This window comes from Leptonychotes weddellii, chromosome 14 (assembly GCF_054177405.1).
Source record: "Leptonychotes weddellii isolate Sample4059 chromosome 14, ASM5417740v2, whole genome shotgun sequence".
Lineage (NCBI taxonomy): Eukaryota > Metazoa > Chordata > Mammalia > Carnivora > Phocidae > Leptonychotes > Leptonychotes weddellii.
In genome coordinates, this window is record NC_138382.1 from 74210253 (window position 1) to 74225531 (window position 15279).

A 15279-nucleotide genomic window follows, 5' to 3' on the forward strand; every position below is an offset into this window, starting at 1 on the left:
AAGCCCAAGTCATTTCAGGCTTTGGTGAAACATTATTTCTTCTTTGAAGTGCCTGCTTATGAGCTTTGCTGTCTTACCTCCTTCAGATGTTTCTTTACATGTTACCTCAGAGCAGCTTTCTGGACCCCACTATTTAAAATTCCAATACCCTGGGATGCCTGGGTGGCTCAGTTGGTTGAGCATCTGCCTTTGGCTCAGGTCATGATCTCAGGGTCCTGGGATCGAGCCCCGCATCAGGCTCCCTGCTCAGCTGGGAGACTGCTTCTCCCTCTGCCTGCCGCTCCCCCTGCTTCTGCTCTCTCGCTCTATCTGTAAAATAAATAAATAAAAATCTTTAAAAAACAAACAAACTCCATATATGTTAGGAAGATTCACATTTTATCACAAAGGGTGTGTATGTTTTCCCCTACTGATGTTTTTCTTTTACTTTGCCACATCGAGATTTTAAATTTTATGTAGTTATTTATCTGTCTTATCTTTCGTGGCTTCTGGGTCTTGTGTCTCCCTTCCCTAAGATTATAAACATTTTTCTATATATTCCTTCTAATCCCATAGATTTTCCCCTTGCAGAGCTCTCATTCATCTAGAATTTATTTTTGTGTCAGATGTGAGATAGAAATAGGACTTTTTTTAAATTTTTATTTATTTATTTTTTTATTTAAGATTTTATTTATTTATTTGACACAGATAGAGAAAGCACAAGTAGGCAGAGAGGGAGGCAGAGAGAGAGGGAGAAGCAGGCTCTCCACCGAGCAGGGAGCCGGACGTGGGGCTCGATCCCAGGATCCAGGGATCATGACCCCAGCTGAAGGCAGCCGCTTAACTGACTGAGCCACCCAGGCGCCCCTATTTTTTTTTTTAAATGATAGCCAACTGCCTGCAATTTTCTTAACATACCATTTGTGTTTTTCCTTGTCTTCCTAACCAACGTTTTATAGGGCTGGCAGATATTCTTTTTTTTTTTTTTTTTTTTAAGATTTTATTTCTTTATTTGAGAGAGAGTGAACACAAGCAGGGGGAGCAGCAGAGGCAGAGGGAGAAGCAGGCTCCTCGCTGAGCAGGGAACCCCATGCAGGACTCTATCCCAGGACCCTGGGACCATAACCCCAGCTGAAGGCAGAGGCTTAAGGACTGAGCCACCCAGGCGCCCCTGGCTGATACTCTTTTTATCTGGAAAAATATTTTTTTCCTGTTGTGCAATTATGACATTTATTTATTTCTTGTATTTCATACAAGAACTTAATCTTTGTATTCTACAGAAACATTTAGCTCAGTATCTAGCACACAAGTGGGAGCAGGATTCGTGGGACTGGCAAATAAAGGGACAGATCTGTGCGCGGGCCTCGTGGAGCGGAGAAGTCCCGAGAGCTGGAGGGTGGGTTTGAGGTTTCCCAGTCCAGGGACAAGGTTTTCACCCATCAGTGGATAAATTAAGAAAAAAAAAAGACAATTATGCACATATGAACACATATGTGTAGAGAAAATCATTGTGAGGCTGCCAACTGTCTTTTCTCAGGAAGGATCCTGAAATCTTGGCTTTCTTTTTCTATTGTTCTGATACGGTAAATTTCATGTTCATCAACTCCAAAAGCCAAGGAAACACTGAACTATAGTCCTGCTCGTCCATCCGATAGTTACTGAAACACAGTTATGGAGCCATCTGCTCGGTGTGGGCACTGTCTTAGGCGTCGAGGACTCAGCAGTGAAAAGACCCGCCTGGAGGCCTGTATAGTTTAGCAGGGAAGGTCCACATTTCCGAAACAATGACGCCACAGTTTATCGCCGGCGAGGGCCGGGTAAGGAAGAGGACAGGGTGACAGGTATACGGCATAGATGGAAACTGAGGCCCAGGGAAGCGCAAAAAATAGGCTTCGGGCACACGGTCTGCTCGTCCTTAACTTGGGAGGCGGGGCCCGTGGGCCGGTGGGGGCGGTGGCAGGGGCAGGGGCGTGCTCCCCGCACCCTCCGGGCTCGACCGCGGCTGTGGGGGAGGGGCGGCACGTGAGTGGGGCGGGGCCCGGCCGAGGGGGCGGGGCGAGACGGAACGCGCGCGTCGGAGGCTGCGTTTCCGGTCGGAGGCCTTTGCGGAGAGCCCCGCTTCCCTAGGGGGCGGTGGCGGCCGTGGAGGCGGCGGAGGCAGCGGGGGGATCCGGAAGTCAACACCATGTCGAGTCTGCACAAGAGCAGGTAAGGGCCGCGGGGGCCGACCCAGCCACACCAGTCCTCGTCAGGCCGCCCCCTCTGCCTTGCAGAGGGGGGCGCAGGTGCGGCCAGGAGTCGGGGACCCCCTCCTCCCGGTAGAGGGTCTCGGGCGCCCACTTTCCAACCTCATTGCCTGTGGGCCAGAGAGGGCACGGAGCGGAGGCACCTCTTTTGCTTCCCGGTGTCACCCCATCCCTCTCTCCCTCATCCTGGACCCCGGGTTTCCCTCTTGCCCTCGGGTCTTCCTCATCCAGGGCCTCGATGCCCTGTTCCCCAGCTCCCCATCCCCCACACCCCCCGTTTTTGTCTCCCCTGTTAATCCTCTGCCCCAGTACCCTCCCCTCCAAATGCTTCCCGTCCCCCTGGCCCGTTTCTTACAAGGCAAGTTGGAGAACCTGGATTCTCCAATCTCCCCTCCCCCAGGCCAAATCCCGCAGCACCGGCCAAATTTTGCTCACTCTTCAGTTTTCCTCCACGACTTGTTCTTTAAACCTTTTGTCCTTGCCTGCGGGTGAGACCAGAGGTTTTCTAATGGTTTTATTTTTGAGCCTGGAGAGCTGCGTGCCAATTACACAGGCCCGTTGTCTAGGGATCATGTTACTCCTGGTTCTTAGGGTTCCTTGAGTTCAGATAGTGGCCCTGTGGGCTGGGTCTGGCCAGCAGGAAGTGCTCAAGAAATGCTAGCTCACTAAATATTAGAAATGTGTTTAATTTCATGATGTTCATTTGAGAACCTCTAGACAAGAATATATTATGTTTCTGGGTTTGGAGGAACAAGTGATCTGTAGTTCTGTCGTTCCCACAAAGATGCCTTTGGCCAGGACCTTGACTGAGCTTTGCTCTTTTTCTGTCCTGAAGGGATGGGGGGGAACAAGTTGAAGACTGGTGATATGAGAGCTTTGGGCTTCAGGAGTGATCACAAAGTCTGTCACGGTGGGGTTTGGGTGTGCTTCACTTGCCTCCCCATCCCGCCTTCTAGGATTGCAGATTTCCACGATGTCCTGAAGGAGCCCACCATCGCCTTGGAAAAGCTTCGGGAACTCAGTTTTAGTGGTAAGTGGTAAGCGGCAGCTCTCCGGGTTCAGGGTTTCCCTAGAGCAACATTGTGTGTGGTTAGAATGGAGGGGAAGGTACCCAAGGCCACACCTGGTCAGTTCTGGGGGCCAGGCTGCCTCCTGGGGCCTTCTCCAGATTCTCTGACTCTGAAACAACCCTTGACAACCCTGACCACCAAGGGCATGCCTGTGGACCCTGGATGTTTCCTGGCGTTTAAGTGGTGCTTGCTGCTTGCCGCTTGCCGAGAGTAACTGGAGAGGGCTGAACGCGGGAAGCTGGAGCAGGAGGAGACTTGAGCCTGGGGCCGCTGCAGTGTCTTCCTCACTCCTCAGCAAACTTCCTGTGTTGTAGAATTTGGTTAGCTGCGGAGCAGTTCCTGGTTCTCTCCCAGGCTTGGGGATCAAAGCTGACTCAGGCGATTGTGAACTTTTGTGAAGGCCTTGAGACCCTGACTCTAGGAGCTGAACTTCAGCAATGTTTGACTTTGCCCTCCCCGGCCTGGTTACCCTTCCTGCACAGAGATTTTTGCTTCTCTTTTAAAATACCCTAAGGTATTTTAAAACACCCTAAGGTGTTGTGTGCAGGTTCTTGTTAACTGCTCGGTCCTTGTGACTTTGTCAGCAAGGAATTCTTGAGTTGCTCTTCTCCTCCCCATACAGATTCTGAGGTGGGGGCATTCGCTCCTGATCGCGGTATTCGGGGTCCTAGAGCAACAGCTGCTTTAGCGAGCTTCCTGACAGTATTGCAGGAGGAGTTTGTTTTTTTGTTCAGGAGTGGTATTAGACCCCGAAGACCTTGAGGGGTCATGGGATGTGTATTTGAAGAATCTACCAGGCCTCGGGGGAGCCATTCCGGGGGAGTGGTTGAGTTTGGGCTGTAGAGTTAAGACAGACCTGTGTTTGACTCCTTGAGTGCTCTGTCATTATAGGTAGGTTTCTTTATTTGTAAGATGAGGACAACAATGCTAATCTTTCCTATTTACTAGAGTTCTAATGAGGATTAAGTGAAGTAGTGTCCATTAGGCACCAAGCACTTACCATTTATAGCTTAACTTATGTTCCACAAATATCTATGGTAAGCCTTCTGTGTGCTGTGCCCCGTGCTGGGGACAGGGACTATAAGACACATATGGCTCTTGTCTTTCTGGGGCTTACCCAGTGGTCGAGGTTACAGATGTTAAATATATACACAAACTATGTTAAACAGTCCCCCGACTGTGATGGACACTATGAAGGAGAAGTCACGGAACCATTATGGTTTGTAACAAGAGATCTGACTTTGACTGGGAAGAGGTGGTGGTGGGTAAATGCTGCTCTGAGGAATGAGAAGGTGTTATCCTCAAAAGAACATTCCACACACAGGGAGCTCTGGGCTGGAGGCAGGGGTCATAGGGAGAAATACACAGGATTAGCATCCAGTCCAGTCATCTTTCTGACAGAAAATGATCCTTGAAGAAGTACTTCTTGCCCACTCCATTCCCTGCCAACTGGCTCTGAGGTGGAGGCCTGGGGGGTCCGGGGGCTCTGGCCTGGGGCGTGACTCTTGCCTGCTGTGTCCACAGGCATCCCCTGTGAGGGCGGACTGCGGTGCCTCTGCTGGAAGGTGGGTGTGCTGGGCTGGGGCGTCTGCTCTGACAAGAGTCCTTGGGTTCCTGCATGGGCTGCCCCCACCCCGGCCCCTTCTTGTTCTGCGCCTTTCCTTGCTTATTCGCGGAAACTTTTCTGGGAAGTTGTGGGTTTTCTGTTCTTCTTGGCGTTCCCTCCAGGATCGCCTTGGGGATGGAATGCTTTGTAGTGCCAGTGAAGACCTCTTCTTCCTGGTCCATACAGTGCAGCGGAAGTGATGCTTCATGGGACCAAAAAAAAGGCCATGCTCTATCCATGGCTTTTAGCTGAGGTGGGAGCCAAAGCCCAGTGTCTGGGTTTCCAGCCTCTTTGAGCACCAGGTTTTATTATCATTTGGAAGTGTCGGTGTGAAGAAAAGCAGTGGAAAGGGCTGGTTTGGGGTAAAGGAGGAGGGAGGCAATGGAGAGCAACGGGGAGGCTACCCCTAGCCCACGCCTCCATTCGTGGGTTTCAGCCCATCTGGTCTTCTCTGGGCTTTATTAGACGTTTTCCTTGAGGCTGGTCAGCCTCCGTCTACTGTCTGGGGTTGAACTGGAGAGTCGCCAGAGCTTTGTTCCTCTCCCTCTGTGCAGATTCTCTTGAACTACCTCCCCTTGGAAAGAGCCTCATGGACCTCCATCCTGGCCAAGCAGAGGTGAGACCATGAGAAAGGGGGATGACAATAGGTCTTGCCTCCTGTTGTTACTTCTCTGATCCAGTCTTCCTGGATGGGACCTTTGGGATCATCCGTCTCTCCTCTTCTCTTCCACAGGGAGCTATATTCTCAGTTCCTGAGGGAAATGATTATCCAGCCTGGCATTGCCAAGGCCAACATGGGTGTGTCCAGGGAGGATGTAACCTTTGAGGACCATGTGAGTAAGGGTGGCCGCAGGGACTGAGGCTGCAGAGTAGGGAGGGGTGCAGGCTTTGGAGCTGGCAGGTCCCCCCAACCCCAGAGGACAGGTGTAGCCAATCTGGGTCCCCTCCTTTCTGCGTCGGGCTGCTTGGCCCGTGAAGGCTGTTGTCTCTCCCTTCTGTTTCCCAGGCCCCGGACCCAGTCAGGAATGTAAGTCATAGCTGGGGCTCTGAGTGTGTGCGTAGCACTGAGCCTGGTCCTCTGTGTGGGCTCTGTCTCCTTTCCTCCTCACCTCCGTTCCCCGGGGAAGGTTTTGGTTTTATAGCTGAAGAAAGTCAGAGCAGGGCAGGAGTGAGAATAGACTGTCTTCCTGTGGCCTGGAGGAAGCCTCATTCTCTCCTCAAATACCGAGCCCCTCCCCGTGGGCAGGAGGTGGGGATGGATGGACCCAGGCCCATGCTCTGAGGATTAGGATCAGCGATTCAGAGCGTTGGTGAATCAGATTCGAAGAGACCTAGTGATACAACGAGCATTCACTCAGCAAGCGTTGAGCAGCACCTGGTATGGGCGGTGTGGGAGAGCGGCAGCCGCAGATGGAAGGGACGCTCCCTGGCCAGCAGGGATGTCGTCAGAGCAGACTGCGGGGCTCCGCTTGGAGTTTGGACGTGACGTGGGAGGCTCCCCGCATAGCTCACAGGCTGTCTCAGAGCCTCAGCAGGGCCTCTGCCCAGGCCCCCAGACTGGGGTCTGCCCCCTGACGTCCTAGTCGGACCTGGGACAGAGCAGCTGACTCTCTCCCCACAGCCGCTCAACCCCAACCCTGACAGCCGGTGGAACACGTACTTCAAGGACAACGAGGTGCTGCTGCAGATCGACAAAGACGTCCGGTAAGTGGGGCCCTGGGGGTCAGGGGCTGGCCCATGGGACTGTTGGGGAGTTTCCCAGTCCTGTGCTTTCCGGCCCACGCCCACAGGTGGGTGTTTGAGGAACTGGTGGGTCATCCAGTAGGTGGGTCCAGGCCCCAGCGATGTCGGCCTGTGAATGGGGCTGGCAAGCGAGGCGAGTGCCTGACGCTCTTTCCTCCCTGCCTCAGTGGCATTGGTGCCCCAGGCGTGTATGGGTTCATCTGACCATTCCTGGAGCAGATACTGAGGCCCTACTATACGGCAGGCTCCGTGCCAAGCTCCGGGTTGAGCATGGAGTCGACAGACATGGTCCCTCTTAGGAGCTTAGAACCTGGTGGGGAGGACGGGAAGACCGTCGTTCAGCAAGACAGATCTTCCGAGTAATTAGTATCTGTGGTAAATGCTCTGAGGGGAGAGTTCAGGGTGCTTTAAGACTCTGGGGGAAGCCGGGACGCCTGGGTGGCTCCGTTGGTTAAGCATCTGCCTTCGGCTCAGGTCATGATCCCAGGGTCCTGGGATCGAGCCCTGCATCAGGCTCCCTGCTCAGCCGGGAGCCTGCTTCTCCCTCTCCCTCTGCCTGCCGCTCTGCCTACTTGTGCTTTCTCTGTCTGTCTTTTTGTCAAATAAATAAATAAAATCTTAGAAAAAAAAAAAAAAGACTTTGGGGGAAGCCTTGGGTGAGGTCTCAGGAGTGGGAGGCCTTGGGGAAAGAGGGAGGGAAAGGTCGTGGTTGGGGGCAGCTGCCTGCAGGAAGGCCCTGGACAGCCCACGGAAGCACGTTCGAGGAGCAGTGTGGAGGCCAGTGTGCTTGAAGCCACACTACAGGGAGGCAGGGGTTGGACCTTGGACTTGATCCTAAGGACATGGTGCAGTCGTGCAAAGGTTTTAAGCATAGGAGTGACAGGGTCAGATGTGTGTTTTTTGAAAAGTTGTGAGCTACAGTGTGTATGTGGGTATGCTTTTCCACTTGGCAGAGAAATGCGGAAACACGCTTGTGCTGTCGTGTGGGGTTGGCGGGTCTGGCAGCGGGCGGGATCTCCCACAAGGCCGCGTGAGGAGCTGGAAGGGAGCTTGTCTGCAGTGGGGCTGAGTGGTTGGAGCCAGGGTTCTGCAGTCTGTTTTCCTGGTTTTAGTTCCGCCTTCAGCGGGTGTTAGCTGTGTCCCCAGGCCCTCGCCACCCTGGGTGCTGCTCCGTCTCTGCTCATTTTGCCCAGGCCCATCTTCAGAAGGCCCCCGTGGGCACCCAGCCCAGCGCCGCTCAGCCACGATGCAGAAGGGCTTGTCCCCTGCGTTCTCAGGCTGTTGTTGGGGCAGCCTCTGTCCACAAGGCATCTTAACAGTTGGGAGTCAAGGGGCGCCTGGGTGGCTCAGTTGGTTAAGCGACTGCCTCCGGCTCAGGTCATGATCCTGGAGTCCCGGGATCGAGTCCCGCATCGAGCTCCCTGCTCGGCGGGGAGTCTGCTTCTCCCTCTGGCCCTCCCCCCTCTCATGTGCTCTCTCTCATTCTCTCTCTCTCAAATAAATAAATAAAATCTTTAAAAAAAAAAAAAAAACAGTTGGGAGTCAAGAACCATGTCTTGAACCTGGTTCTGGAGAAACAGGTTCTGCCTCATGCTGGTAGCGATGGCAGCACATTGCCCAGTGTTTCTGGAGGGCAAGTTGGCAATGTGCTCTGTGTAAGAAGTCTGGAGAACATGTCTCCGCTGCCGTACGTACACGAGAGAAGCTTGGCGCCTTAAACTCACCCTGGTTACACCTCAGTTATACCTCAGACCGGAAACCAAACCAAACCAACTCAGTCACGTTCTAGAAACTGTCTCCCACCTTGATTTTTCCTCTCCTTCTGTCTTGGACATCTTCCTGTGTCAGCTGTATGTGCTGTCCTGTTGTACAATATGCAGTGTGGCCATTTCAAACCATACTACATTGAACACCTGTGCATATTAGGTAATTTTTTAAAGATTTTATTTATTTGGTGCCTGGGTGGCTCAGTCGTTAAGCGACTGCCTTCGGCTCAGGTCATGATCCCAGGGTCCTGGGATCGAGCCCCGCATCGGGCTCCCTGCTCGGCGGGAAGCCTGCTTCTCCCTCTCCCACTCCCCCTGCTTGTGTTCCCTCTCCCGCTATATCTCTCTCTGTCAAATAAATAAATAAAATCTTAAAAAAAAAAGATTTTATTTATTTGTTAGAGAGCGCATGGGTGCATGCACGCACAAGCAGGGGGAGTGGCAGGCAGAGGAAGATGCAGGCTCCCCGATTAGCAAGGAGCCTGATGTGGGACTAGATCCCAGGACCCTGGGATCACGACCTGAACTGAAGGCAAACACTTAACTGACCGAGTCACCGAGGCATCCCTAGATAAATATTTTTGACGTGGAGAGATGTTTGTGGTTTAAGAGAAGAGTTGGATTATAAGATCATAAGGACACTTAAAAAATTTATGTGTATATCTATTTGCGGATAACACATAAGAATATGGGTATATTTTTGCATGTGTGTGTGTATGTGTGCGTATACATATATAATAAGCGTATTGCTCTTTTTTTTTTTTAAAGATTTTGTTTATTTGACAGAGACACAGCGAGAGAGGGAACACAAGCAGGGAGAGTGGGAGGGGGAGAAGCAGGCTCCCCGCTGAGCAGGGAGCCCGACGCGGGGCTCGATCCCAGGACCCTGGGATCATGACCTGAGCCAAAGGCAGACGCTTAATGACTGAGCCACCCAGGCGCCCCAGTGTATTGCTCTTTAAAAACTAAACTTCTAAAAATAAAATGTTATTTTTTTAAAAAACACAGAAAAAATGCCTTTTGGGATACTGGAGCACACTCTGCAGTAGGGTGCTGATGGAATTTCCCAAACCTCCACCCTGAGTAACAGAACTCTCCCCTCTTCCCTCTTGACAGGAGGTTGTGCCCAGACATATCTTTCTTCCAGAGAGCCACCGAGTACCCCTGCCTCCTTATCCTGGACCCCCAGAATGAGTTTGAGACCCTTCGGAAGCGGGTGGAACAGACAACACTGAAATCCCAGACAGTGGCCCGGAACCGGAGTGGGGTCACAAATGTGAGAGCCAACCTGGGGGCCCCAGGGACTCCCCGCGACAGCCTTTTCCTCCATGCTTCCCGTGGAGCCCTGGCCACTGGCCGTCAGGCCTGGGACCATCTGCCCTGGCAGTTACCCACAGCAACTTTGGGTAACATGGTTCTGCCAGTTCCGCCTCTGGGACTCTTTCTGCAAGTCAGGTGTCAAAAGCTGGGTGTAAGGGGTGCTGGGGGAGGGCCCTGCTGTGTGGTGAAGGAGCAGCAGAGGAGATGGCTCTTGAAAAAGTAATTACACATTGATGGGAAAGTGTGGTGGGAGCAGTGATGGTGGTGGGGAGCTGATTGGGCCTGGGTGTCCAGGAAGACTTCCCTGAGGAGGTGACGTTTAAGCCGAGCGTCCAAGAACTAGGAGGAAAGCTCATTCCGGGCGGAGAGGAGGGTATAGCGGAGGCTTCAGGCAGGAGAGAGCGTGGTGCGCTCAGGGAATAGTGGGGTCCAGCCTGGCTAGGGGCGGGGCTCTTGGAGGATGCTGGCAAGATCAGTGGTGGTGAGGCTGCCCAGGGCCTTTGTCCTGAGGGCTGGGAGCCTTGCAGCATTCTAGGCAGGCCAGTAACATGATTCGAGTCTGCCTTCGTAAAGAATTGCTGTGGTCCCTATGGGGCTGTTGATCGGGGAGTAGAATGGAGGTTGGGAGGCAGCTGCCTTGTCCAGGCAAAGGCAGGTGAAGGCCAGGGTAGAATGGGGGGTGGGGGTAGAGCTGAGGGACTTAGGAGCTAGAATTTTTTTTTTTTTTTTTTTAAAGATTTTATTTATTTATTTTAGAGACAGAGCACAAGAGAGGGGAGCGGGAGAGGGAGAAGCAGACTCCCTGCTGAGCAGGGAGCCCGATGCGGGACTTGATCCTGGGACTCCAGGATCATGACCTGAGCCAAAGGCAGTTGATTAACCAACTGAGCCACCCAGGCGCCCTAGAATTTTTTTTTTTTAAGATTGTATTTTTTTAAGGAATCTCTACACCCAGTGCGGTACTCAAATTTACAACCCTGAGATCAAGAATCACATGCCCTGCTGACTGAGCCAGGCAGGTGCCCCAGGAGCTAGAACTGATGGGACCTGTGCTGGCCAAGTCATGCTGAGCATTTGAATCCCATTCTTCTAGCAGATTCCGTAACTCTGAGAAGCTGCCTCTAGCCAGATGAAGCATATTACCTTATTCCTTAATTTACACCTATGCTTTGGTATGTGGAACTCCCAACTTGTTCCTCAAAACTTTCCATTGTCCTCCAACAGTGGAAAAACCCTTCTCTGTAATCTCCAACAAGCTAGTGACAGATAATATTGCAGAAGCTTTTGTCCCCCCAAGTAGAATGGTGATCAGGTCTCTGTGTCTCTAGAAGAGCAGCCATTTTCTGCTACAGGGGTGACAGGCAGTTACAGCTGATCCCAGGGTGCCCTGTGCCTAGGACAGAGTTGCGTGGGCCGGAGGGCGCAGAACGCTTGGTTTTGTGGGCAGCTCTTTTACTGCTGATATCCTGGCTACAGGGCAAGGTGGGGACCTGACTTCATTCATTTCACTATAGTAATTGGGGTCTGAGAGCCAAGCTCTTAGCCACTTGGTTTCGATCTGGTCCTGGTGGCAGAGAACCTGACCAGAGGCTTCATTCCTGGACCTCGGGGCCTGTGGTTGGACAGTTCAAGTTGAACACCCATCTGACTTTGGGGCAGTAATACCAGCTCACCTTTCTGGGCCTCTGTCTCCTCTTCTATAAACTGGGCATAATCATTTCTATTCTCCTGGCTTTTGAATTGCCAAGAGGATGAAATGAGGTCGTGACTCTGCAGATTTTTGGAAGGCTGGAAAGCACTTCTCTGAGGTCTTGGCCTCAGGCTCTGAAGTCAGCCAGTCTGAGTTCGAGTCCTAGTGCCACCATGTGATGTGAGCCTTGATGAGTGACCTAACATTCTTTTTTTTTTTAAGATTTTCTTATTTATTTGAGAGAGGGAGAGTGAGCGAGAAAGAGAGCACAGAGCAGGGGGAGGGGCAAAGGGAGAGGGAACAGCAGACTCTCAGAACCCTGAGATCATGACCTGAGCCAAAGTCAGATGCTTCACCGACTGAGCCACCCAGGCGCCCCGAGTGACCTAACATTTCTGAGCCTCAGTTTCCTCATCCTGAAAATAATGTTGAGCAGATATTGTAGATTGTACAGAGGATTTAATGGCGGAATTCTTGTAGGGCACCATCCTGCACTTAGAAAGCTCTCAGTAAATGTTGGTGATGTGTGTGTGAGTGCACGTGTACACACGTGTATATGATCGGAGACGGACTTTGTCTTCAGGACCCTGTGTTCCCGGATGGCAGCATACGCTGTCCCTGTCTCCGTTGGCCTGTAGCTCTCTCGCACTGGGAACCCCAGGCACCTGACTCTTTGCAGAGCCCCTGAGGCTTCTGCCGGCACTCCTGTTGGAGACCTTGGCTCTGGTGCATGAAGATCTCCGCTGTAGCAGGGATCCTCTTATATTTATCTCCCAACTTTTTTTTTTTTTTTTTAAGATTTATTTTAGAGAGACAGAGAGTGAGAGACAGAGAGTATGTGCATGCGTTCAGGGGAGATACAGAGGAAGAGGAAGAGAATCTCAAGCAGACTCCCTGCTTAGCACGAAGCCTGATGCGGGGCTGGATCCCACAACCCTGAGATCATGACCTGAGCTGAAACCAAGAATTGGATGCTTAACCGACTGAGCCACCCAGGCTTCCCCCCTCAACTTTTTCTTAATGAAAAATCTGAGGGGCGCCTGGCTGGCTTAGTTGGTAGAGCATGTGACTCTTGATCTCAGGGTTGTGAATTCGAGCCCCTCACTGGGTGTAGAGATGACGTAAATAAATAAAACTTAAAAAAAAAAAGAGAATCTGAAACTTTCAGAAAAGTTGAAAGAAGAGTACAATGCCCAACTATATACTTTCCACCTAAATTCAACAGTTGTTAACTTTTTGCCAGATTTGTGGGTATATTCTCTATAGATAGAGTAAGTTGCACATGCCCTGAGCCTCACCCCCAGGTATTTCAGCAGGCGTCTCCTGGGAATGAGGACATCCTCCTCACCACCATCACATCTACGAAGATTAACAATAATTCCATACTAACGCCCAATATCCAGTCCATGATCAGATGTCCTCCGTGGTGCTGAGAATATTTTTGTTGTTTGACTTCCCAGCCAGGACCCAGTCAAGGTGTATGTGTTGCATTGGGACGTTATGTTCTGTAGTCTTCTGATCTGGAGGCAGCCTCTACTCTCCCCCCAACCATAGTATTTGACTTTTTGAAGAGTCTGGGCCAGTTGTCTGTTTTTGACATATTTAAAGGTTTGTTCTTGGTTTTTTTGTTTTTGATTTATTTATTTCAGAGAGAGCACAAGCACGTCATGTGAGCGAGTCGGGGAGGGGCAGAAGGAGAAGGAGACAAGCAGACTCCCCGCTGAGCAGGAGTCTGACCCACAGCCGATGCGGGGCTTGACTCCAGGACCCCGAGATCATGACCTGAGCCGAAATCCAGAGTTGTATGGTTAACCAACTGAGCCCCACAGGCACCCCTATTTAAAGGTTTTTTAAAAAAGTAAAGTATGGGGCCCCTGGGGGGCTCAGTCGGTTAAGCGTCTGCCTTCGGCTCAGGTCATGATCTCAGTGTCCTGGGATCGAGCCCTGCATCGGGCTCTCTGTTCAGCGGCGAGTCTGCTTCTCCCTCTGCCTCTGTGATCCCTCTCCCTCTGGTTACTTTCGTTCTCTCTCAAATAAAGAAATAAAATTTAAAAAAAATAAAATAAATAAAGTATAACTTACATGCAGTAAAATGCACAGATCTTAAGTATACAACTGGATGAACTTTTTCTTACGTATATACCTTGTAACTGCCAACCCAATCAAGACACTGAACGTTTCCATCATCCAGAATGTTCCTTAATGTCCCTTCCCAGTCAGTACGCCCTCACCTCAGAGGTAAGCATTGTTGTAGCTTTTATCACCATAAATTAGACTTTAGTCCAACTGTCTTGTGGAATATCCCACACTGTGGATTTGTCTGCTCATTTCTCCTCATGGTATTGGACACGTTCCGCTTTGCTATGTATTCCCCATAAGCTGGAAGTTGAGTCTAGGCTGAATGGCAAAACATTTCTGGTGAGAACACATTATCTGTCATGCCACCCACCTTACCGGCTCCTCTCCTCCCGCAGATGAGCTCCCCACACAAGAACTCTGCGCCATCATCCCTGAATGAGTATGAGGTGCTGCCCAACGGCTGCGAGGCCCATTGGGAGGTGGTGGAGCGCATCCTGTTCATCTACGCCAAGCTCAACCCTGGCATCGCTTACGTGCAGGGCATGAATGAGATCGTGGGGCCCCTCTATTACACCTTCGCCACCGACCCCAACAGCGAGTGGAAAGGTAAAAGGGCTCTTGGCTGCCCACATCCCTCATGTGGCTCCCTAGAAAAATGGACCAAGGAAAGCCAGGATAATGGGCCTTATCAGGCTGTGCAACTCACTTCCCCTCTCTGGGCCTCCATCTCCCCTCCATCAGATGTGAGGAGTTGACCTGGATGGTCTCTGAGATCCTTTGCAGCTCAGGCTTTCTAGAATGTGGGAAGCTTACTGATCTCAGTATTTGTAACTGAAATTGTGGTAGAGGAGATGAGATGTACATATAGGAAGCTGAATGATTGACAAGGAATTAAATAATGATTGGAAAGATGTCATCAGAAGAGCATGTGATAGTTGCTAAGCGAAAGTACAGTGTTGCCAGAAGACATGAGACGACATGATGTCCTTAGTTTGGGGGTGGAGCATGGTCAAGGAGAGAGGAGGGCCTGAGCCTGACCAGAAGGGTGGGTGGCCTAGAGAGGCTCAGAGGTAAAGAGGGAAGCTACCACGTTCGTGAGAGATGGGGTGGGACTCGGACGAGCATCAGTTCCCTTGCAGCTGCCTTCCCCCTACCCCTGTCGCCCAGAGCACGCCGAGGCAGACACCTTTTTCTGCTTCACCAACCTCATGGCTGAGATCCGGGACAACTTCATCAAGAGCCTGGATGACTCACAATGTGGTATCACTTACAAGATGGAAAAGGTGTACTCTACCTTGAAGGACAAGGACATGGAACTCTACCTGAAACTGGTGAGGAGCACCAGGACCCCTGGGCCAAGGCAGACAGACAGGAAGGGGCACAGGCAGGGGGCCTCCTGAGCACCCCAGGCCCAGGGCAAGGTCTGGCATGAGTCTGGGGGTGGAAGGTGGCCGCTCCCGCTGGGGAGTGCTGGCCCAAGCTCTGTGGTGTGGCTGGGAGACTGAGGCAGCCATTGACGTGGGAGCTTAGCCGGCTGGGCGTGAAGAGGAAGTTGGTAGGGTGCCCGTCATGTGCCAGGCACGGCGCGGGGTGTTCACCATACGCTGAATGACTTGAGCCTGGTAGCAGTCCTCTGAGAAAAAAGTACGAGCGTCATTTTTAAAAATGAAAAATGAGGGCGCCTGGGTGGCTCAGTTGGTTAAGCGACTGCCTTCGGCTCAGGTCATGATCCCAGAGTCCCGGGATCGAGTCCCGCATCGGGCTCCCTGCTCGGCGAGGA

General features: G+C 51.7%; 1 protein-coding gene across 2 annotated transcripts in view; it reads left to right on the top strand.

Annotated features, from left to right (window-relative positions):
- Positions 1 to 2043: 2043 nt before the first annotated feature.
- Positions 2044 to 15279, top strand: part of TBC1D13 (TBC1 domain family member 13) — an 18520-nt gene continuing 5284 nt past the window's right edge. Inside the window, exons 1-9 of one of the 2 annotated variants that reach the window (XM_081803724.1) lie at positions 2044 to 2187; positions 3182 to 3255; positions 4820 to 4860; positions 5456 to 5517; positions 5635 to 5734; positions 6523 to 6605; positions 9527 to 9686; positions 13895 to 14105; positions 14667 to 14830. In XM_081803724.1, coding sequence (XP_081659850.1) covers positions 2165 to 2187; positions 3182 to 3255; positions 4820 to 4860; positions 5456 to 5517; positions 5635 to 5734; positions 6523 to 6605; positions 9527 to 9686; positions 13895 to 14105; positions 14667 to 14830 — 918 coding nt within the window. In that variant the 5' untranslated portion in view covers positions 2044 to 2164. The remainder of the gene's footprint in view (positions 2188 to 3181; positions 3256 to 4819; positions 4861 to 5455; positions 5518 to 5634; positions 5735 to 6522; positions 6606 to 9526; positions 9687 to 13894; positions 14106 to 14666; positions 14831 to 15279) is intronic. The other variant, XM_081803725.1, reaches the window with a different exon arrangement.